Genomic DNA, 15,001 nt, shown 5'->3' with positions numbered 1-15,001 from the left:
TCTTTTTGCAACTTATAACTGAAAAACTTTATGCCACTGCATATTCCAACCAAATGGAAAGGTATTAAATGTATTCAATACACAGCTGCATTTATGTACATAGAACTTGTCCCAGTTAATTGCAGGATTTCTAGTTTGCTTACCTTCTGCTCTCATCTTTTCCAACCAGAGGACTCCTTGGATTAACTAGGTGCCCAGGATACCCTGTGCTTGTGCCTCTGCTGTGCCCTGGGGACAACCTTGAGTATCCCACCTGGCATCTTATTGAAATAAATAACATCTTACTTACTGAAATAAATTCATCAAAACTGATCCTGCCATCCCCCGTGGTTGTCAAATTCTGAATGAGTTCTCTGGCTTTGTATCCTGGGAGAGGGAGGTTGGCTGCCTTCAACACGTCTGTTAGGTCATTGGCGTGGATGAAGCCGTTCCCACTGATATCTGCAAAGATTGTCACCAACATTTAGATTCTACATCAGCCCAATGAAATTTTATGCACACAAAGGCTGTTTTTATTTTACCTGGGGAAGGGTACATTATATATAAAGGTTTGGTTCCTGAAATTCAGTATTTTCAACCACTGTGGTGTGTATTTTCAACTATTCAGCCCCATGAAGAAATTGCAATCACCGTTTAACAAAAAATACCCCACCTCACAGTGATGAAATTATATGGTTTAGAATATAGTAATACTTTAACAAAGCTAAGTTTAGATGGATATAACTGACTATCCAAGGTTTGCATATAGACAAACATGTGATTCATAGAGGGAGTATCCTGTCTACAGAACAGCTAAAGAAAATGGAGTTGGTGCAATACAGTTACACCTTACATGTGTATATATTTATAGATATAACTGGTGATTTTAGCCTGTTTTCTGCACCTAGTATCATTGGAAGTCATGAAGGTTTGGAATCGCGTATGTCATCCTTAAAATAAGAACATGGGTGTTTCTCTGCAATGGTGCTAACACAGATAGTCCTGCTGAGCCTGTTGCAAGATCCAGGGTAGGATTTTATGAGATCACCAATACAGGTTAAATAGTCCTTTGTTCTCCAGCAGTCTGTGAAAATCTCCAAGATAAAGAAGTATACTGAATTTATTGTATGGAGAGTTTCTGTTAAAACACTATGCTTAGGTACATAGTGTTATATAGATATGTATATGTATATGTGTCTTTCTTGTTCTGCAGGCTCTTCTTCCTCAGCCCAGAGGCTGAGGTGATTTTAAAGAAGTGTGTACCAATTTTCTGCGTGGTAAGTTGCAATATGAGTCACTCCTTGCACGCTGCAAAAAGGCACTCGGCTCTTAGCATCAGTAGCACGGATTAATACAGATTGCAGAGAGCATCCTATCCATTTCTGCAGTCATACAACAAAAGGATCTGGACTTGGAGAGCGAAATATCTGGGAGAGGAACAAAAGCCTCCATCCAGCATTTGCCTTGTCAGTACATCAGGTGTACGGGGCACACAGTGACCAGATGCTTAAGATTGCCAGCCTGGGCTACTGTGTGCTCAGAAGCTGAACAACCATCACCTGAAGCAGCAAGGACAACTGGTTAACACATAATCCAGCCAGGCTGACAGATCTGCTAATAAAAGTTATGTGAGCTGTCAGAAGCTCAAGGACCTTTTTATAGAATGTGGGCAGACAGCGATGGGTCTGTGTGACTTTACAGGAGACGAATCAGATGATAATTTTAAAGGCTTGGGAAGGAAACACACAGTTTAAAAATATATGGGCTTGAAAGGTCATAGTAAAGGGATGACAAATTTTGTAACCATTTGGACATTTGTCTTCTCCAGACTCTTCCTCCCCACAGGGAGTACTCACTTGAGAATTATTTACAGCATGGTTTTCTCTACAGCTTCTGAGATTATTTCATAAATGCTGCTTTCATCGCCTTGCCATCTCTCTCCAGCAAGAGCCATTGCTCCGCAGCATGCTGGTGTGGTTTCACCCAGGAGGCCCGCAGTGGCAGGAAAAGGAGTTTCTGCGGTTCCTGTGACACTGCAGCAGCGCTGGAGTAAACTGCATTTCCTCACAGCTGGTCAGTACATCAGAAAAGAGCTTGCTACAGCTTCACACTTAAGCAGTGCCTTTCCTGTTTGCCGTACTCACCAACTTTGCTGAAAGCCTCCTGTAGCTCTGCCATCTCCTCCTCCGAGAAGTGTGCTGTTGACGCCATTTCCTATTTCTCCAAGTGGCGGGTCTGCAAGAAGAAAACACTTGGTTTTATTTGGTGACTTTTTGGGTTTGTTATCATGATGAAAAAGGGGGGGTTTCACTTGGTTTTTGAAAGTCTCGGAACAGCTCCCCATAGCTGAAAACCCAGTTCCTCTGTGCATCCCAAAATCAAGTGAAGGGGTAAAATCCTGCGTACATGACATACAAATCCATGTCCCTCCTGTTGTTTTCCCAGGCCCTGCTCAAAATCCCAACAGTTTTATTTATACTAATGTAATTGGAATGAAATCCTACCTCTGCTAACTTTTGTTTCTCATGGAGAAAGCGGACAAAACTGTGCTGGCTCTTGTTATTCCCCCTTTGGAAACACAATTCACCATGTGCTTCTTCAGCAGTGCCGGCAGAGAAGCAGCAGCCCTGTCTGCTCCTGGGGGGCTGGCTTGGAGCTGAACCCTGGGGAATATTTGCACCGCCTACCTTCGGGTACCTAATGAGGAGGCTGGTCACCCTTACGGGGTGGGTGGATGGAGAGAAGCTCCTTCACAAGGTGTTCAGAGCACCAGGTCGGGCTTCCCAGAGGGCTACTTCTCTTCCTGGCTATGGAGAGAGTTTAGGGACTTGCCCACAGGGTACCTAAGTTAGTGCCTGGGGTCGGGTGGCACTTTAGGAATGGGTGGCTGGAAGGAGTTTTTTCTGCCTTTCCTCTCACCAAAGGTATAAAGCAGGAGGAAGGATTAGACTTTCCCTTTCTACGCACCTGTCTTAATAATCAGAAAGTGAAAGTTTACTTCCCTTTGTCATATTATTTAATAGACTGCCAAAAGATGCACGTTATACCCCTCTGCTTTTTTGTGCACCTACTGTCCCTTGCATCTATTCATGAGGAAACTGTTCAGGAGACAATCTATTATTCTATATTTGTCAGAATGTCTCTAGTGTCCTATGTCTCTTTAAGTATTAATTAACCAAGCAACTATTTAAATAGAATAGAATGGAAACCCGAGTTGATCCTGGAAAGTGGTTGCTGTAGCTACAGTGTTCAAATGGGGAAAAAAAAAATCAGAAATACCTCATTCCCAGACTAAAACCAGCATTGCATCATGGAGGCTTAGATTCCAAACTTTATAGAAGGATATACAGGGATAATTTTAAAAATTAGAGGTTTGCTACAGCCTATCTGGGCTTCAGGTCTAATGCTGTCTTGAACTCGTGCATTGATTCCTTGTATCTGTGAGAACCAATCTGGACATGGCTTTGAAAGCCCAAAGGCAATCTCATGGGGTTAGCTTTTTGTCTGCTGTCTCCCTGTAGCATTGCGCACCCTTTTTTTGCCACATCACTGTGGTTTTAGGGTAAGGACAGCTTCCAGAGAAAAATCTGTTCATTCACTCCAACCTTCATAGGCAGAGAAATGCAGCATAATCCACAATGCAGTCACATACTGGGGCACGAGAACCCATGTGCAGCTTTAGCACAACAGAGCTGCTGGTTGCTGCCGAAATACTAATATAATATTATAAATTTTTCTAACCACCTTACTTTCAAACATTACCTGTAAAAAGCCCTGTGATCCACTAGCAAAATAACGACTAGGTTATATATACTCAGGTAGAATTAGATCCAGTCTCGCTCCTTCGTCCTGGTACCTTTCCTGCCTCTGACTCCTCACTACCAATCTTTTTCTGTTGCATGCTGTGGTTTTTTGCAGTACGTGGATTACCTAAAATGCACCTGGACACATGAAAATCTTACACTATCAGCAAGAAAATCCATATTCCACTGCAAGATCATCCCTTCCAGTCCAGTCACTTGATTAAGCAACGTAATTTGCGACATAACTTTTAATAGCATTAAGACTGTTCTAGAGCTTAACAGATAGAAACACCACAGGCTGTTGCCTACAACATTACTGTTGCAAAGAGTTTTACAAACTTGAGGAAAAATTATCACCAACATAAAATGGACTTTTCTTGATTGCATAATTTGTTGCCTCTGATCAGTAACTAACCAAACTGTTAAATACAAAGAACCCTACTAATAGTACATATATTTACGTGTGTGGGCATTTATACTAATAACACATAATAGGATGAAGGGCTTTGCTGTAATGAATCCTTCTGACATCTTTTTTAGGTCAATGTTATCCACTGTGCTGTAAAGGTGGTTACACTTAGCTGAGAAGTCAGATGAATCTGTACCAAGCATGAGAACTGGTCCTGAGGACCTAAGGAGTAGTTGTACTCGGGTGATGGAGGTATTGTCACTCCCCACCCCAACACACAACTGGGTTTCTTCTGCATTTTCATGTCCTTAGTATCTCTTCATTCCAGCCTGTCAGCTCCAGCATGTAACATCACCTGGTGCTGCTGATTAAAAACCAGCTCTCTGTTTAGGCAGCAGTGAGATTTGGACAGGCACCCTCTGTCAGCCAGCCCCGTCCTGTCATCTGTGCAGCTCTTCTGGCAGGTCAAGTGCATCGTAACTCATCACCTCTCTGAGGGTTTGACAGTGGGGCCCATCACAGTACATCTGCCATGTAAAATCCATACCAGCAAGAAAATCCCCACCTCTACACAGTTTCAGGGTTACCTCTACTCCTGGTTTTGGCAAGGGACATAATAAAGGCAGCAAAAGTGTTAGAAGTCTTCGCTGCACGTTTTCCAGGCTCACCCGTAGCCAGAAGATCTCTGTGAAGTTACTGAAAGCCCTCACATTTACACTCAATTAATCAAAATCAGAATTTGCAGATTAAAGATTTCAGGGTTATTCACAATTAAAAACAACTGTCATTTTTTTAAATTGTTCAAGTAGTAAAAGCAAAACATAGGGAAATCAAGAGAGTAAAAGTCCAATGCTTTAGCAACACACAGCAAAAAGGAGCAAACCCACTTTCAAAAAGCTACTTTTCAGTATATAAACTGCTTATTTTGCTTAGATCATTACAAGTAAATTATGATATCTAGGCACATAGAAATGTAAAATGCTTCTGGGTAATGGTAGGGGAGGTTTGGCCCAATATTTTCTTACTAATGTTATCAGCCAAGAGCAGGGTCATTTGCTTCTAGGGGTCAAGCACTTCCAGCACTTCATCATCCTCAATGCAAACTGAAAATACCTCAGGCATCCCATCAAGAGGGCATCCAACAACCCTGGGTGAATAGTCCGATTACTGATAATCCACAAGGCATTGTAAGCATATGGTGCACTGCTCTGCTCCAAACTGTTTGCTAAATCAGTATGACAAGACAGATGCCGAGAAAAAAAGTGCAGAGGGTGGTATAGCAGCAAAGTATGTGGAGGTGACAGGTAATATGAACTAGTTGAAACAGCTTCTTTGAAGGGAGTGGCTGTTGAGGTGCTGAGAGAGGAGCAAAGGGAAAATCAGCAGATGAGAACCTGGGGATGGCTTTGAGCATGGAGATGTAGAGCAAGAAGCAAAGAGAAGGCTGGGCAAGGGTGAACCACAAGCAAAAGGGAGGGGAGTTTGAGAAGGAACAAATGCAAATGGCTTAGCTATCAGCACAAATGAGATTTTAAAGGTCAGCAGCAGCTGGGAGGAAGGATCTTGAACTTGGTGTGATCAAAGATCAGTGAAAGAACTGAGGTTCTTTAGAGAGAACAAGATGAAAGTCAGCACATGCTTGTATGTGGAGGCAGGATGCTGAGGAGGGGAATACAGCTCCACAGGTCAGAGCAAGAAAGCAGAACAGCCAACAAGAAAGAAAGGGATGGTAATAAAAATTCAGAAGGAAAAAAATCACTCCTTCAGACAGACTGAGCTTCAGATGGCATCAGGACATCTGGATTACACATTGCCTGAAAGTGACGCTTCGTTCTTGTTTGCCAAACAGCATAAACCCACTATTGCAAAAGCAAAAATAAAGTTGTGCAAACTACTTCTTCCTCCCCAGAAGGCTGTTGATTTACAGATTAATGTAAAAAAGGGAAAATAGCCTCACCTAAGCTGCTGAGAATCGTACCAAACTGATATCAAAAGAGCCTCTACGAAGCACTGCCTTTCCTGCCATCATTTCCAAACCAATACATTACAGCCATGCCGTAAAGCTTCCTTTTATTTGACCTTATCCTCAGAAGGACCTACTATCACACTAATATTTTAAGAGATCTAATAACAAACAATTTTCAGTATGGAATATAAAGGAAGAACTAAAATAATCTCAAACCTGAACGTTACCTCTAAATTGAAACACAGCAATATTGATGTTCTTTCATCTCTTTCAATTTTGAAACCATAGCCTGAGAAGCTGCCTGGTTATGCATTAGTTGGCAAAGTGTGCACCCACCATGCAATATAAATAATAAATGGCAAATCCATTAAAACCTCAAGGTTTCCAAGGCTTGTATTAAATGGTTACCTTGTTTCATATTTTCTTCCACTTCTCTGGTGTTTAAGCCTTATTGCAAGCAAGGCAATGAAAGCCTTGAAGGTGTGAAACTGCACTTTACAGCTAGACATGAAGCTGTACCTTTCCCCAAAGCAAAAAAGTAAATTTCATGGGGCAACATTACATTTCACAAACACATACTTAAGTTGTCAGGAATGATTTAACTGTGAATTTGGTGCTGAGAAAGTTGAACAAATTACTAATATTTACTCACTTTCTACCATCAGGGCTTTATTATGTTAATGCACTAGTGCTTTGTTAGTAATACAACAACGCCTCTAGCTGTTGGAGTGATCAGATAAAGAACTGCATATGTGTTCCCCATCATATATACATTCCCCTATTTCTTCTGCTGTCTTCTCTTCATACTTTTTTTTTTTCCTGAAAGTGATGCAGCAAGAGGCACATGCTGTTGCGAAACATAGCTGTTAGGGTTGCATGGGGCAGCGTAAGACTGTGTCTCCCTCTGCACACGAAGCTCTGCTTTTTACTTTATCAGAGCTCACAGCTCCAGTTCCTTTTCTTTTCTCTTTCTTGTCTCATCCACAAATTCAATTTCCAAATGTCCAGCTTTCCATAAGGGTTGGGGGATACTTCTCCAGCTCCTTTCTGCATTAGCCTTTCCCTCCTAGCTGATAGCAAAGAGGCACCACCAGCAATCCTCCCACAACACGCAGCCCGCCCTGGACAGTGCCACCAGTAGGCAGGAATAACAGAGGTGGCCTCAGAATTGTGCAGAAACTCTTGTGATAGATCTGAAGCATCTTGCAGGCCAGAAAAATACAAGGGAAAAGAGAGTATCTTGAGCATAGTCGATCTTTGTTCCATACCTCTTGCACCTTTGGGGCCCTCCTCATTCCTGTCACTCATCAGAATATCGCTGATAGTATAATCCTCCCTAGAAATATTTCCCTCTGCCTTTCCCTCATAAGGTCCCACATGTAAATCTACATATCCGTATGCATTTCTGTTCAAATTATGTCTCAGTCTGTTGATTTTCTACAGTGTGGAAGGGCTGAGGGGAAGACAAGAAAAGAGGAGATTTATGAGTTAGGCTCTGATAAATATTTTCCTTCTGGAGACAAGTTTTGTTATTTTAGTTCTCACCAAGGGGTGAGAAAAAGAGAAATTACTCAGTGGGTCTCGTGTTGAAAGAAGAATCAATGCTATAACCACAACAGCATGGCCTAGAAGTTCCCCAATTTTAAAGTTTCATCCTGTGCTTATTGGCAAAAATCTTAAATTAAAATGCAACAGGCAAAGCTATCTTGTTGGCCAAACATATGTCAAACATCTTTTTCTACATAATTCAGAATAGTTTATCTCCCAGTTAAACTTCATATTTTCAGCATACTTGCTATTATCATGCTTCTCTCTCTTACAATTATTATTATTTGTTGTTATTCTTACAGTTTTGATCGAAATAATGTGTTTGTATCCCGCCACTAGCAGGGTGATCCATAGTGCACCCACAGCAAAGTAGGACAGTAGCATTAACACTAAACTTCCCCAGCCTTGCTGCCGGGTTGGAGCAGTGATAAATTGCCACGGTGGCTCGAGGGCATCCAGCCATCTCAGACAAATAAACAATCCCACACATGTCCTTTATACTTGTTTAGCATCACAGCTTTCAAGCAGATTGTGTGGACGTTTTTTTGTGATAGGGCTTTTTTTTGCTAATGATATAAGATAAAAACTAGAACCCCTATATTACTTCCTTGCTGGTGAGTGTCACCATCTAGCCAGCTACTCACCATGACTGACAGCATCAGCAAATACCATCAGGTTTTGAACCATTTGTCAATTAGATGCATTTCTTACACAACAACTTTGAAAATTACTTAAGAAGCACAAATTGCAACATCTTTGAACACCTGAGGTGGTTCATAAAAAAAAAGTTTGTTTTTCAAGTTGTGCACTTAGTGGTTTGACTATTTCCCTATTTAAATAGCTATAGTTATACACATGGATAAGAGGTTTTTCTAATTTCCTCAAAGATGCTGAGCTAAATTTTAAATCCTAAAGTAGACAGAAACATGCTTGGCTCTGTTAGCAATATGTAACTTGGATTACAGTACCTTCAATTGGGGTGGGATCTCACTGTTTAAACCAGCATACAAAACACAGAGAAGAGTCTTTCTGAAGTTATGGCAAACAGTTCCTCCCTGGTACATGATAAATACTCACAGTTTAGCCCACATTAAATGACAATCTTTGCCTCAAAGGCATTTTAAGACAGCAAAATCTCACCAAGTGTGCAGGCACTGAAATTAAGTTGTTGCACTTCACATATTATTTCATATACAATTTGAAAATACAGAGAAAATACATTTATCACTGTTCAGAAAGCAACACAGTGATGCCCATGAGTTATTTTCTTAATGTTCCATTTTATAAAGGACCTTGTTTGTCAATGTGATGCCTGAGTCCTAAATTAAATACGACTCAACAGGGCTTAGGAAGGGAAAATACACAGGGTTTGTAGAGAAATGAAGATCTCTTTCCAATATACCACTCAGTGGCAGGGTGTACTAATCCTTCAAGGAAACCGAAGAAACAGAGCTGTGAACCCATAAATACTCTCCTTATGTGTCTTTTATCTGTCAGATAAATTCTACCAGGGAGACAGCATATCTGTGCATATTATTTTTCAGTCAGAGCCTGTAGAATTTTTCTTACAAAAGAAAAAATTGACGTAGTACACTACATTTTTTGTTGGGTCACTTATCTTTTCTATCCCTTTATCCACACAAGCTAGCTAGCTTTAAAATGAAAACATTTTTATATAGAAAAAGAAACATTTTGATTATCAAATGTTTCCAGTGATTTTTTTCCCCTCTTTTTTTGGCCAAAGCTGGTTTTCAAACCAAGCCAAATTGACAAACAGCTTCTGTCATTCCACAGATGTCCTACTCGACAAGGAAAGCCCTGGCCCACCCAGTTCCACCTTTGCTAACTAAGGTGGGGGAAGAGGGGAGCACCTACAGAGGCTGCTTTGGATACAGGTATGAGGAGCTACCCCACCTCTGCCCCATCACGACTGGGATGGCAGATGTGACACAAAACCCAAGGCAGACAGATGAAAACTGCTCTTCCTATTCCTGTGAGGCACTCATTGTGCTGCAACCCAGCGGCAGAAGGTCAGGTCACAATGTACTGACTCAGTCCCAAATGCCCTGTGAAAGCCCCGTAACCGATACAAGAAAAGGAGAACGTGGCCTCTTGTTTCCAGCTTGTTAGCAGGAAAAGAGTTCCTCTGTGCATGGAAAGTATTAAAAACATGTTCCAGCTGTAAAAAGGAGGTGGGTATTTTATTTTTAGATGCAAACTTTATATTTGCGTTTGACTGATTGCACCTGGTTTTATGAATCTGTTACTGTTGCTCCAACACCAGCAGCTGTATTCTGCTCTCAGTTTTGCAGGACTCCTCACTGATTTCAGCAGGGATTCATAGGGGCTTAGCAAGCCCTTGAGTGATCAGGCTCTTCCACTCACCAAACCAGACCAGAACATGGAGAGCACATCTGAGCATAGCCCTCCTTACCAGCTGTCCTGCTACTTTGGACCCGCTCCTGCAATGGTGCCATGCTGGGAGATGTAAGGTCTCTTGAGTGTGCAAAGGGGAACTGAAGCAGGAACCGGAGCAGTAGGATGCACAGTCCTCCTGTGCCACTTTCCTCTGAAGAATAATTTGGATTTATGGCATGGTTGCTGAGTCCCCACCACTGGGCAGCCCTCATGGCTCACATGCTGTTCTCCCTGTGAGCGCTGCCTCCATGTCCGGGACACCCCGCTTGTCTCATCTGGGGGTGGCGATTTATTTCCCATCCTAGTTTTCCCCTTTGATAACTGCAAAGATGCGCAGAGAGATCAATGCAGAGCCTCCTACACTGTCTTGTAGCACCTAAATACTATTTCAGGTTTTTTCGTATGTATTTTTCATTTTGATAAACGTTTTATGTTTTGTATCAGCGTTTTACTGGAGTCTGCTGTTCTGCATGAAAGGGCTAATAGTATGAAAATCAGCTACATTTCTGAATGCATTGTACTCTCCTGGTCGCCTCCATCTCCTTCCTTCCCCTTTACTCAACCCCTTTATAAGGTTCTTTCATACTTCAGAAAAAACATACGGTGATGACTTTTGCTGTAGGATTTCTATCAAGATAGCTCTGCTCCATGCTACGCAGATGCATTTTAAGCTGCTTGTGAATGAAATCAGAAGGAAACATGATAAAAAAAAAAAATTTGGTAGCATTATACAACATGATGGAGTGCATGGTAGGTTCTGTGAGCAGGGTGAGAGAAGTGTCACCACTGGACTTGTTTAAGTATGATGAGTTTCATATAGTTTCTCAAACACTGCATAACCGTAGCAGTATTCAGTCCAAACCCTTACTCAGTTTCCATTCAGGAAGCAGATTCAAAACCAGCAACAGAATACAACCTTTTTTTGACCTGTTGTGTGAACACTGTCTTCAGCTTCTGAGCTAAGCAAATCTGGGTCTCACAGTCAGGACTGAAGCAGAAATCCCCATCCTTGCTACCAGCAAGCAGGGAGGTACTTCCCAGTCCCTCGTGGCTCTAGCATCTCTCCTCAATGGAGTTTCCCACCACAAAGGGGGTTTCAAAGTCTCCTGTCCACTCCGGAGAGCTTCCCCAGCCCCACCCCTGACCCTGCACAGACCCTCTGGCCCCATCTCGGGAGGGCAAGATCATCCCTGTGTGAGAAGCAAGAGGGGAGGGAGGCAATACATGCCCAAACCTCTCTACATGAGATGTTTCAGGGTGTGATCTGCTTTTATCAAGACAATCAAACCGCTGAGCATCCATCTGCACTTCTCATGGCACAATCTCACCTGCCATTTGCTAGAGATCGTCTTCACTTGATATCTGCAGCAGTGAGGCACCAGCTGGCCAACTTTGTCTGTGGCTTCAGTGACACTAACAAAGGCTTGAGGTCCCATTTGCTTGAAAAGTCAAGTTGCTCACAGATTTAAGGGTCAGTTTACAGTGTTTAAACCAAATCCATGTGCTGAGGAAGCCAGTATCTGACAAAAACAGCAGTCTACTGCTCTTACGGAGCAAAAAGTTAAGCCCAAAGGCTCCTGTTTACAATGCTACCACCTAAACCTTCTGTAGACATTTGCAAGACACAGTTGGTCTACAGCCTGAGCTGAAATCCCAAAGAAGACAAGGGGCAAGCCTGACCAGCTTCAACAGTCAAGATCTTAAAAGGCAAATACAATGTTAGAACCTCCTCATATCACTGTTTTTAAAGCAGAAGTCCCTACTACACTCAGGGTCCTTCATGAATCAGTTTTATTTGTTCTCTGAAGAGTGAAGTTACATTTATAAAAGCCTAAGATAAATGTCTTAACAGTCAGCAGGGTAGATTGTAAACACTATGGGCCAAAATACATTAGCTTTCTGAATCAGTGTTTTTCATCACTGGAATGAGAATTACCTCCTTAGAGGGATCCACTCTGTAATCTAAATAATGGCTTCTGACTTTATCATACCCTGACGAACCAACGCAAATTCAAAGACTACCACCCTACTCAGTCAAAGACCACTCTGCCCAATTAAATCCATCAAACACTTCCCTGAAGGTCAGTAGAAATGCTGTGCACAAGACGATTGGAACATGCTTCATGCTGTACAGACCTGCACTGCTTTGTCGTTGTGACCACAATTTCCTGCACAGTTAAACTGTTCATACACTCAACGAGGGCTGCTCGCTAAAAGAACAGCGTGTGCTGTGATCTTACCTCCCGGGCTCAAGCGGTGGGTCCAAACTGCGGGCACAACAGCTCGACAGCTGCAAATCCAACAGAAAGAGGAGAAGTTCTTAAAAAACCCCAAACTTCTGGTGGCTGGGGAACTGCCAAGTAGTATGTCGAAACAGGTTGCTGCGTGACGAGGAAAATCTTCCTTTTCTGCAGAGCAACTCGTCAAGCCCAAGACTGTAAGCCCAAGACTGAGCCCAGAGCGGGAAGTGACTGGTGACAAAACATCATCGTGAAATAGATTGTCTTTATAAGGAAATTCTCTGGTCTCCCTCGCGTCGTTACGCCTACAATAGGTGCACTGATGTGTACTGCTTCCTCTCAGTTTTACCCTCTTTGGTTCAGTTCTCTTTCACTAAGCAGATGTATACGCACCAAACACCTTCTCTTTTTGGTGATAAAAGCAGCCATGTTTTAAATTTGCATGACAACAAGGTCTGCAGTCCTACCCTGCGTTCAATACAGGGCTGGCTGCAAAGTCAGGCTGGGGCTTTTGGGGCCGCATCTCCAGGGATGGAGAGTCCTCAGCATCTCTGAGCAACCTCTGCCAACATTTGACTGGTCTCACTATGAAAACTTTTTTTCTTTGCATGTGGTTGGAATTTCCCTTGATGCAACTTCTGACCTTTTATTCTCAGTGCACACTGACAAAAGGCTGGGTCCGTCTTCTCTGTAAGTTCCGATTAGGTAGGTGTAGGCACCAATAAGATTCCCCTCAGCCCTCTCTTCTCCAGGCTGAACAAGTTCAGCCTTCTCTGCCTCTTCTTGGATCTCATGTATTCCAGCCCCTTGACCACCCTGGTGGCTCTCTACGGTTTGTCAAAGCCTTTCTTGTACAGGGGAGCCTCAAACAGGACACAGTGCTCCTCACGCCACCTCACAACTGACACTAATTTCAAGGGTATGTTTCCCAGCTACACTGAGGGTCAAGGGTAAAAGTGTGTGATGGATGCAAACATTAGCTGTCTTTCAACCCTGGTGATGCAGCATTGCAGAAGCTGTAGCAGAACTGAAAACACAACATCAATAGATTAAAATGATTCATCAGTCCCATGGGGATTTTAACAAATGTCCTGCCTTAAGAGCAGAATTCCCACCACTTTCCATAGGCTGAAGAATCATCCTTCAGCTTCTTTAACAACTTCTATTCTGACTTTTACTACCTCTGAAAACAGGCAGCTGAAAAAATAACCCAACTGAATGGGCTTTAATGAAAAAGCTGTCATTCATGATTCTTCAGACCAGCTGAACCATCAGCTACAAGCTTCTGTCAAAGAGCTTCAGGAAAACCTTCTCATGAACAAATCCCCATAGTTAAGATCTATCCTTGAAGCACACGTACATTTGCTGTATTCAGAATTACACTGAAATATGTTCCAGGCATTTATGATTACTTCCTTCTACTAGAAAAATACCTCCTGTGTGGTATTTCGTTATTTGACAGACTCCCCTTCTTTGTTTGCTAAGATATTTAACACTAGCCTGATGATTTGCCCCAACTTTTTTCTTACAGGCTTTTTCAAATCCTTAATTATTTCTGTTGCACTCCACAACACCTCCTTAGATGCTGCAGTACCTTTTCTGAGATAGGGAAGAGGGCACCAAATGGATGCATACCTTAAATCTAACATCTTACTTGCACAGGAAAACTAGGGGTGGGCGTTTTCTTATCAGAGACGTTTGCTAAGCACTCTTAACATCCTCCCTTGAGTTATCATAGCTGTTGCAGAAGTTAGGTGAAGTACTCAGATTTTCCACCCTAGCGTATGATATTTTATATTCATCTCAATTAGACTGAGCTTAATCCTGTGTCATCAGCACACAGTACTGATTCATACCAGGACATATCAATAAGCACCAGCTGTGCTTAAAAAGTGCTCAAACAGCTTAGAAATATGAGAACAGTGGGGATGAGATTTAAAGTATGATGGATTTATAAACAACAAAAAAATTATATATTTGCCATATGGACCATGAATCCCTTTTCCTTTTGCTGCTTTACTGCAAGACCTACTAGAATGTCACTGTGTATACCTAAAAATGCTGTCTCACCAAAATTCACTAAACTTAAATAGTCTTTACAGACAACCTGAGCTGAAGTCCTGTCATGACAACGCACTATTTAAATTCTGCACTGTGCATCCTTGAAGCATCACACAAATAACAATTTTATTGGGCAGCACTGAAATACACTGCATTGGTACAGTGCAATAGTTAACTCCCACCTGTACCTGGTTAACTTGTACCTATGTGATGCTTGTTTATGGTATTGCTGGCAATATATGATTATATACCAATGATCTCTCTAATGTAATTTCTTACACAGGACAGGATACTGCAGGCAATCATTATAGTATCTATTTCCTAGAAGTGTGTTGAATCATAACTCTTCAATATAAATGAAGTACGCTTACAGTTAGCAACAGACTGGTTGGTGTTACGATAGGATGTGCTGTGATACCGAGTTCAATGTCCATTACTGTCCCCCATTAGAAAAATAATACATTTGACCTACAGCTCCAGTCTTAGGGGCAAAATCTCAGTGCAGCTACTGTGAGATTTACTTGAATGAAAGGCAGAGGAGTTAGAAGGGTGTTCCTCCAGTTACATGCAAGGATAT

At 42.1% G+C, this 15,001-nt stretch overlaps 1 protein-coding gene across 3 annotated transcripts in view; it reads right to left on the bottom strand.

Moving 5' to 3' along the window:
• The window catches only part of LCP1 (lymphocyte cytosolic protein 1), a 52,718-nt gene that overhangs the window by 20,502 nt on the left and 17,215 nt on the right, over window positions 1-15,001 (bottom strand). Inside the window, exons 1-3 of one of the 3 annotated variants that reach the window (XM_037376728.1) lie at window positions 12,364-12,581; window positions 2,124-2,214; window positions 290-441 (exon numbers count right to left, since the gene is read on the bottom strand). In XM_037376728.1, coding sequence (XP_037232625.1) covers window positions 290-441; window positions 2,124-2,190 — 219 coding nt within the window. In that variant the 5' untranslated portion in view covers window positions 2,191-2,214; window positions 12,364-12,581. Of the gene's footprint in view, window positions 1-289; window positions 442-2,123; window positions 2,215-2,483; window positions 2,505-12,363; window positions 12,582-15,001 lie in introns of those variants that run through there. The other 2 variants (XM_037376730.1, XM_037376729.1) reach the window with 2 other exon arrangements.

This window comes from Falco rusticolus, chromosome 2 (assembly GCF_015220075.1).
Source record: "Falco rusticolus isolate bFalRus1 chromosome 2, bFalRus1.pri, whole genome shotgun sequence".
NCBI lineage: Eukaryota > Metazoa > Chordata > Aves > Falconiformes > Falconidae > Falco > Falco rusticolus.
Note: the sequence above shows the minus strand (reverse complement) of the source record. Positions and strands in the feature narration are given on the sequence as shown.